Consider the following 9,391-nt stretch of genomic DNA (forward strand, 5'->3'; position numbering starts at 1 on the left):
ACCATGGCCCACTGCATGCTGTGAGCCCATGACAGCCCTGCTCGCAAGGTGATGGGAGACAGAGGTGCTTGGTGCTCCGATCTAGCGCCCAGGAAGGGCAGAGCTGGCCATATCCACACCTCGCTCCAGGCCTGCACCCTCCCAGATCCAGCCTGAGTCTTTCTTCTTCCTCCTCATCCCAGAGTGGTCCCAGCACAAGCTGAAAGTCACTCAGATCAACAGGGCCTTCTCTGCCTTGAAGAAAGGAGCTGAGGGAAGGGAGTAAGCCCTGCACATGCAGGACACGTCAGGAGCTTTAAAAAGTGTGCATTGTCCCTGCAGCCACGGGGGAGGCAGAGGACAGCAAAGCTCAGAGACTGGGAATGAGAGCAGGGTGCCTTGGCCCGGCCAGAGGCTCCACGGCGGCAGGGGGCAGCCAGACCTGCTTCTTCCTCTGCTTTATGTGCTCTCTCCTGTCCTGGCTGTCCCCGAGTGCCCCACACACTTGCCTTGGTGAGCGCGGCAATGCGCTGGGCCAGCTCCGCTTCCACCTCAGGCAGCGTCTCCGCCTTTCGCATCGTCTGCTGCAGCTCCTGCTCCGCCAGCTCCAGCAGCTCCTGAAGATGCCGGGCTTTCTCCTCGCACTGCGGGACAGGACAGGATGGGTGTCCGGCACTGCTTGTCCCATCCCCAGCACCTGCTTCTCCCTCCCGAGCCTCTGGGGCGGTGGGGATTCTTTGGGTCCAAGCTTTGGTACCTGGCGGTGCAGGGACTCCTTGTTGGCCAACTCGCTTTCCAGCTTGTCATTGAGGTCATGGATGGAGGTGGCTTCTCGCTGGGCTGCCAGGTAGCGTTTCTCCAACGTGGTGATCCTCTCCTCCATGTCCTCTTTCTGAGCTAGGGCCTGGGGAAGTGACGGGGCTGTCACATCCTGATCTGTGACCACCACTTTGGGAATAACTGGGCCACCCAGCTCCTGCGGGCCCGGGACAACCCCTAAGTCCAAGCATGCAATGAAATCCCTGCTCCGCACAGGAATAAAGGACAGCAGAGTGGGAGACGAATAAAGGGAGAGTCAGGCAATCACAGAAAAACCTTCTAGCGTGGACACAGCTCAGTGCCCCAGGTCTGCAGCACACCTGTGTCTCTCTCTTATAACCTCAGGGCAGTCCTGCTGATGGACTCGGGGATTCTCTCCCAAAAGGCAGTGGTCTCTTTTGGGCAACCCTGGGCTTCACCCTCCATACAACAGGGGTTACAATCCCTTCCCAGCCCAGAGAACGTTGAAGCTGCTGTGAATATCTCTACAACTGCAATAGGCTTGGCAGTGTGAGGGGGCAGTGTCTAACCTCTCGGAGGTCCCTCTGGTACTTGCTGCTCATCTCCTCCGATTTGATCAGATCCTTCCTGGCGGTGCCCAGATCCTCCTCCAGCTCGGCGACGCTGGCAGCCAACGCAGAGATGCGCTCCTTGGCCTGGACCACTTCGAAATTCTGCTTCTCCAGGAGCTCCTGAAGCTCCACCACCCGCCCTGCCTCATCGTCTGGGTGGACGGAGCCGTTGGAGAGCCGCTGCAAGGCAGCAGAGAGGTAGGCGGATGCCGGGCTGCCCCAAAACACGGGCTGGCATTGCCTGCAGCTACACGATGGGGGAACGTGGCCCTGCAGGGACCCAGTGAGGTGGTGGGGAGCGGGGATGTGGGGCTCTGGGATCCCCTGTCAACAGTCTCCGCTAGCCGGGCATGTGGCTTCTCACAGGCACGATGGGATAGGGATGGGTGAGGGCTTCCCAGAGCGTCTCTGGGAAGCAGAGCCCCTAGGAGCATCCAAGCAGGAGCACAAACTCCCCTCCGCTCAGAATATCCACCGGGAAGGGCATTTCCCAGGGGGCTGGACCCAGGGGAGAGGGAAAGAAGTTTACAGCACCCTGGAACCAGTGGCGAGGGACTTGGAAAAATGATGGCCTCAGTGAGCACAGTCAGAGCAGGGGTTTCTGGGGCTCTCACCTTCCAGGGAAGCTTCTGCGCCGGCTCCTTGGGTTCCCTCTCATCCCGTTCACCCGCCGGGGCCTCCCGCGTGGCGCCTTGCTGCAGAGCTGCCACCTGCGTGACAACAGGGCTTAATTAATGAGAGAAAGCAGATGAGACCAGCTGGTCTGGCTGCGGGTGAGACCAGCCCTAGTGCACCTGGGTCTGCAACCTGCCTCCCGCTGGCTTCCCCCAGTGTCATATTGAGCTAGTGCCTATAGTGCTGGGGGCAAATGGGAGGGATGGGGTGAAGAAGAGGGGAAGGTAGAGGTGCTGCGAAGCCTCAGCACTGGTGGAGGATGAAGCCACTTCTTGCATGGACACAGTGGGACTTGCTACAGGCACGCAAACAGCCGGAGCCCCAGCAGTAAGGTGAGCCCTAAGGGAATAATCACGGACATCACACCCTGCTCTGCTGGGGGAGGACGGGGAAAGCTCCCTGCAAGGTGACCAAAGGCCAGGCACCACCTCCCCGCTGAGCCTGGGGACGTACTGTGAGATACATCCTGGGAACTGGAAATAGGAATGAAATTTGGCCAGGCAGAGGCTATAAGGATGGCTCTTTCCTTTTGGCAGTGGTAGCTAGGCACAAACTTGAACATAGGAAGTTCCATCTTAACATCAGAAGGAACTTCTTTACTTTGAGGGTAGTAGAGCACTGGCACAGGCTGCCCAGAGAGGTGGGGGAGTCTCCCACTCTGGAGCCATTCCAAACCCGCCTGGACGCCGTCCTGTGCCACTGCTGGAGGTGCACCTGCTCTGGTGGAGGGGTTGGACTAGATGATCTCCAGAGGTCCCTTCCAACCCTGACCATTCTGTGATTCTGTGTGATTCAGGAAAGAAAGCGTGGTTCACCATCTCCAAGATGAAGAGGGCTAAATGGTGGGACAGAGAAGTCCCCATACCAGAGTCCGAGCAAGGAAGGAAATGGGGGGTGCTTGGAGCAGCGAGGTTTGGGTCTCTGCTGAGGCAGGGGAAAAGCCAACAAGCAAAGTCACTCTCAGCTCCCTTAAATTATTTGAGTTCAGGTTGCTTTTGTCAGTGAAATGAACACCAAACAGCAAAACAACAGAGGAAACCTTGCCTGTGAGACAAAAGTTTTCAGAATATTTACAAGGTTTCCTCAAACAGAGGCAACCCTTCATGTAAATAGCAATTTTAGAATAAAAGCTTTACATTAAAAATGCCCAGTGCCACTTCTCCAATCTGCATCATCATTTGAGGGTGGTATTTCAGCAAATTCAACGTGAATTAAAAAAAGTAACACGGAGTGGTCCCAGCCCAGTGGGCACCCAACAAGGGCCCAGGGTGGGCTGCCAAATGCCTCTTACCTGCCGATGGGCATCCACGAGCTGCTCCTCCAAGGTTGCCACTCGTTCCAAAGCTGCTCGCAAGCGTTCCCTGACCTGCAGTCATGTAAGATAACAGGAAAAGCCATTATTCATCCGTGACGAGGGTGCCCAGGAACCAGGCAAGCTCTCAGCCCCTTTTGTGTGGCAGACAGCCAGAGCTCCGCTGGATTCACATCCAGGGCACAGGCTCAGGGTTGCTCCAGCCCATCACCTGGGAGGGCAAAAGCATGCTGGAGAGGAACAGCCCAGACGAAACTGCTTCTTGCAGAAGACCCATGGAATGGACAGCTTGAAGATGTCTTTTAGCAGAGCAGGGAGCTGCTCAAGGTAAATGAATCAGGAGGAACAATACGAGTTGTAATGCAAAGACTGAACCAGGGTGCCGAACACCAGCGCTCACCACCACTACGTGAGTGACCCAGGTAAGCAAGATCTCTGTCCCCGACAGCCTGAAACGCACAGCATCCACTCAGCAGCACCACTGGCTCCTAAAATAAGGGTGCTGCAGCTTTTGGATACCCAAGACCTACCTCCTGAGGGACCCCATGTCACCACCCAGCTTAACAACAAAAAATGGCACCCAGCGGGAGGGAGGAGAGGGTTGGGAGAAGATCCGCTCTGAGCAGGGGATGCTCATGGAGCGAGCCAGGAGAGAGGTCCCAGCAGCCTGTCTCACCTTTTCATCTAGCGCCTTGTGATGCTCAAAGAGTGACTTGAGCGCCTTGAGAACCTCGACCTCACTGGAAACCCCAGACGGTGACTGGGCCTGACGCTTGACCACGGTCATCCTCAGGGACCGCTCATGCCTCGACACTAGGCACTCCAGGTGCTCCAGCAAGAGCTGCAAGAGGGCAAGCATGAGGTTCTCACCAGCCTGGAGGGTGGCGATGCTGGTATCAGCCCAGCAGCCTGCAGTGTCCCACATTTCTGGGGACTGAAAGCCAGACAGCAGCAGATTTTATATGCTTACCCGGGTGTTATTGCGCTCGGCTTTCAGCTCCGAGATCTCCTCTTCCCTCTCCAGGAGCTGCTCCCGGCACGCACTGAGCTCCCGCGTCAGCGTTGCAAACTCCTGCAGAAATCAGGGCACGGCCGTGAGCGGAGAGAGCGGGATGGAGACAGAGCCAGCGCCCCAGCCCCACTGCCGGGACCTCCAACACACAGCACGTCCCATCCAAATCCAACCGGTGAGAGACAGGGACACCAAGGGGAGCATTGAGAAATCAGTTGAGAAGCACAGCCAGGCTGGGAGATGGTCTGTTCCTGGCTTCCCTCAGTGCTTTGGACAAGGAGAACACAGCATCCCAATATTTATCCATCTGGTTTGATGTCCAACAACACAAGAAACTGCTCTACAGCTCCAGAGGCGCTCAACGGCATTTAGAGCATCCCAGTCAAGGCCACCAGCATGCTCCCTTCCCCGCTGTCCCCTTGACACACCCCAGCAGAGCACGCACCTTGGAGCATCCCGTCAGGCTAAAACTCACCGCAAAGCCACGGTTGGCCAGGATGGGTCCCCTGGCCCCAAGCCAGCCTCTGCCATGGCACAGGACCTGGCGACATCCAAAATCTCCTTCCAAAGGGAAGAGCAAGATTCACCCCAGTCCAGCATGTGGGGACCCATCGAGCTTCTTATGGGGCACTCCCAAGCCCCGAATCCCAGCTGAGAGAGACGGGGCACAGCAGCAGATGTGGCAGGTGCCACCAGTCCTTGCTCCAGCCCCCACTCCCTCCAGGGAGGTGACAGCCAGCAAGGAAGAGCCACGCACAAAGCGATGCCAAAGCAGAGCTGCAAAGCCAGCACATCCTTTCGGATAGGATGGGCTCCTCAGAAACTGAGCAATCGCACTTGTGACTGTGTCGGAGGCGAAAGGAAACCCGCTGCGAAGTTCCTAGGATGCAGGAGAATTCATTTTCCCTTAAAAAATGAAATCCAAGCACCTGGGTTAGCCCAGGAACACCCTCCCATTGCTCCCAGTTGCTCTTTCAGTTGCCAAGCGGTGCCAGGACTAAGCGACATTTTGCAGCTGGGATTTTTTGGGGTGAAAAATGCAAATGTGGAAACGCTTCATGAATTTACACCAGTTTCACAGTGTTGTTGAGAAGAACTGAAAAAGGAAAAGGGTTTCAGAAGAAGCTGAGAAGGATTTGACTGAGCATTAACAAACCAAATTTTGACTGGGGGCTGAGAGCGGTTTTACAGCATGAAATTCTCTTTTGCTTTAATTTTCAAGTTAAATAAATAAAACCCCTTCAAACTGAAGCAAAACGGTGAGGCTTAAGTTGAATCAAATGCTCTGCTCAGCTCAAAGTGAAACCTCTCGCCACAGCTGACATTCCTCCAAGAAATCAAAAGCTTTTTAATCTCTGTTTGTCCCAACTAGACGTTCCCTCCCCCTTCCCTCCCCAAACTGCTCACACTGGTGCGGTGTTTAGGCTGGGGTTGGTGGGGACTGGTGATGCTGAGACACCACAGCAGGACAGGACCTGAGCATGCCGTAGTCTCGAGGAAGGGAGAGAGCAATCGCAGCAGTTGAAGTCACTTATCGTCCCTATAAATAGCTGTTTTTCTGCCCATTACCGTGTCTCAGGGCTGCTGCCACCCGACATCCTCGCCCCAGGGCCTGAGTCCCCCAGCTCCTTTCCAGCCCCACTCCTGCCCCATCGCTTCCCCAGGGACCACTGCAGCCCTGGGATCATCCCTGTCCCCATCTCTTCCCCAGGGACCATTCCAGCCCTCAGGTCATCCCTGTCCCCATCGCTTCCCCGGGGACGACTCCAGCCTTCAGGTCATCCCTGTCCCCATCGGTTGTCCCCCAAATTGGTCACAGCCCCCAGAACCTCCATCACCAGCCCCTGCCATGCCCGGGTACCATCCCACACTTGCTCTCGGGCTGCCCCGCAGCCCCCCAAAGCGCAGCGCACCCCGCTGCACAGCGGCGTCCCCGGGAGATCACTGTGCCAGCCAAGCCTTCCCCGGCGCAGTGCTCTCCCAGCTGTGGGGATTACGGCTCGGCACAGCCCAGCAGCACACACACATGTGTGCGCACCGCTGGGTTATGCAAGCGCTGCGCGCAGGAGAGAACAGCTCGTGAGCATCCCCATGGATTATATCGGTGCTGGGAATGCCGGTGAGTGGAAAGCGTGTGAGAGCGGCAGCGAGAGGTGCCAGATTAGGCGCCCCTACACCACTGGCGGCTTCAGCTTTAGGGATATGTCACTCCCCCAGTCCCTCAATATGCCAGGAGACAGGCAGCAAGGCTTACGGAGCTCAGCAAAAGCATTCTCACAGCCGTGACGGCCCCAGGAACACCTTTCCAAGCCCAAGCTCTAACGGTGTGCGACACACTGGCTGTGAACTCTCTCCCAGCACCAGGGCAGGGAGCCGGTAGATTCAAAGCCCGCAGATCTGCAAAGGGTGAAAACCTTTTGCTCTGTCCCACGGCTGGCAGAGGAAGCCAGGGCCATGGACGTGGGGTGCTCTCCCCACTGGGGTGAACAGGGCTACGTGCAGCGTGGGACGGACGGGACAAGGCATCGAGGGCAGAGAGGGAAGAGGGATGCCACGCTGGGGGCAGTGCTGACCAGCGCGCAGCCCTCCTCGCCCCGTGTTACCGGCACGGCCCGCCGGGGCTGGCCAAGCTGTACAGATTGCGCCCGCAATCAGGCTTTCATCCCGAAAGGCAAGGGGATTAATAGAGAGAGAAAATCCGCTGGAGAGAGACAGACAGCCCCCAGCCTGGCCAGCCTGATGCAATCCACGGGTCAGCGGGTCAAAGCATGGTGGTGGCTCCACTCCCGGGCACAGTACAAAGCTCCTGCCCGACCCCATCCCATCGGGGTGCTCCTCTCCGAGCCCTCCACCCCACCAGGAATGGCTGGCCCGATGCAGGGCTGTGCATCCCAGCGAGGCTGCCCAGGCTGGAGCATCCCACAGCAAATAAGAGAGACCACGATAATTGTCCTTCCTTGGGAAAAGGCTGCAAATAGGAGCATTTACCACCAAAAATAGCAACATCCCTGCAGCAAGATGGGACAGCAGCAGGGGTTAGCTGAGTACACAGGGCTGGGGGCACTTGCAAGCCTGATTTTGATGCTTTGGGAATAAAAATGTAGGAATAAATCAATCCAGCACCCGCTTGTAGCTACCTCCATCAGCCCTGGCTGTGGCAGACGTCTGCCCTAGCGCTGCCACCTTGCTTCTGGACCACTGGTGGGCACCAGGCAAGTTTGGGGACCCTGAGGACAAGCTGTCCCCAGCTCCCAGCTGCAGTGTCACACCACGGAGCACAGCTTTCACTCCTATCCACAGGTACTCCATTGCCTTAAGTCCCAGCGAAGTGGGGATAAAGAAGATCCGGATGATTTTCCTCTGCCCTGGCCATGGCCAGGAGTCTTCCAGGAGATGCAGAGGCGTCTGCCCCCTGCTCCGATAAGCTCTCTAACTAAGCAGGGACACCTATAAACGGATTAGAAAGTGAAGGAGAGGTGCCTGATCTTCAATCAAAGGACGGATGATGAGACACAGCCCTGGGAGTACTGGGGAGCCCTGGGGGAAGCCCAGCAGCCCAGGAAGTGGCTCATTTGGATTAAAACCAAACCACCCAAAGCACGACTGGCCCCAGCCCCTAGGGCAGGAGGGAAGAGTGGGTGGAGGGATTCTATTTTCACCATCGGAGCAGGGAAGGAGACCCGGAGCACCACACAAGGTATTGAAACGGGGCGTTGTGGCCCAGGACTCGGATCTTCAGTCAGCGCCAGGCACCCTTGGGGTTTGGGGTCTTCCCCCTTGGCTGCATCAATGGGGAAGGGACAGGGAAGAGCTGGACGGAGGCCAGAAACCAGCTATATGGAGACAGCTGGGAAAGCAAGGAGAGGTTTAGGAAGCTCAGGGGGAAAAGGCTTGTAGCACGAAAAAGTGGAAATGCAAAAGTCCTCAGCCCAGAGCCATCTCCTGCCTTTCCGTGTGCCATCCGCGGCACAGACAGGGATGCAGCGAGATTGCACCAAAGTGAGCAAAATTCCCCAGCCTGCAGCAGGAGTGCAGCCGCCGCTCCAACGCACCCGAGCCTCAGGAACCAACCAGCTCCAGCTGCGGGATTAATGGCATTTTAAAGCCCCTAATTGGAGTGATTGCTCCTGACGGGCCAGGCGTGTGACGGAGGGGGATGTGGGAAGGATGCCTGCACCGGGAAATCAGCGCTGCTGACTCGGCACACGAGGAATGGAGCCCCATCCGTCTGTCTGTCCACGCTGAGTGTCGGCAGACCCATCACCTCGGTTTCTCCTTGCTGCCCCAGGAGCAGTGCAGAATTACGAGAAAGCCCTAAGTCACAGTCGAGGGGATAAACAAAACCCCAGCAGTGTGTAGCATGGGATTACGAAGATTAAATCCTGCAGAGTAAACCCAGGGCTTCAACCATCATCCACCCTCAGCGCCGAGCAGCACGGTGGCACGTCCTGGACCTCTTGGCCATAGTACCGTGACTCTGCAGGGACTATCCATGGGGAATTGGTGTCCTCCCCTCTCAACATGCGGTCAAGATGTGTATTTCCACCCAGGATTGCTCAGGGAGGAGCATTGTGCAGCCAAGCAAGCAGGAATCCAATATCTCAGCAGCCTGGTCTTGTGGCAGGGTGGGCAGCTCCAAGGGTTCAATGCTGAGCCATCAGATCCCTCCACCCTTCCCTAAAATCTTGAGACACTTTAAAGGTCATGATTGAGGGATTGGAGCATCTCCCTTACGAGGAAAGGCTGAGAGCGCTGGGACTCTTTAGCCTGGAGAAGAGAAGGCTGAGGGGAGACCTTATTATTACTTACAAATATCTAAAGGGTGGGTTGAAGGAGGATGGAGCCACACTCTTCTCGGTGGTTCCCAGTGACAGGACGAGGGGCAATGGGCACAAGTTGGAACATAGGAAATTCCGTTCCAACACACGGAAAAACTTCTTTACAGTTCGGGTGACAGAGCACTGGCACAGGCTGCCCAGGGAGGTTGTGGAGTCCCCTTCTCTGGAGATTTTCAAGACCCTC

General features: G+C 56.8%; 1 protein-coding gene across 1 annotated transcript in view; it reads right to left on the reverse strand.

The window, feature by feature from the left end:
• PPFIA4 (protein tyrosine phosphatase, receptor type, f polypeptide (PTPRF), interacting protein (liprin), alpha 4) overlaps window positions 1–9,391 on the reverse strand; it is a 33,318-nt gene that overhangs the window by 20,263 nt on the left and 3,664 nt on the right. Inside the window, 7 exon segments of the mRNA XM_009881312.1 lie at window positions 485–623; window positions 737–883; window positions 1,329–1,550; window positions 1,985–2,080; window positions 3,337–3,411; window positions 4,034–4,198; window positions 4,328–4,429. Of these exon segments, the coding sequence (XP_009879614.1) occupies window positions 485–623; window positions 737–883; window positions 1,329–1,550; window positions 1,985–2,080; window positions 3,337–3,411; window positions 4,034–4,198; window positions 4,328–4,429 (946 nt within the window).

Source organism: Charadrius vociferus, unplaced genomic scaffold (genome assembly GCF_000708025.1).
Source record: "Charadrius vociferus isolate BGI_N301 unplaced genomic scaffold, ASM70802v2 scaffold333, whole genome shotgun sequence".
NCBI classification, from domain to species: Eukaryota; Metazoa; Chordata; class Aves; order Charadriiformes; family Charadriidae; genus Charadrius; species Charadrius vociferus.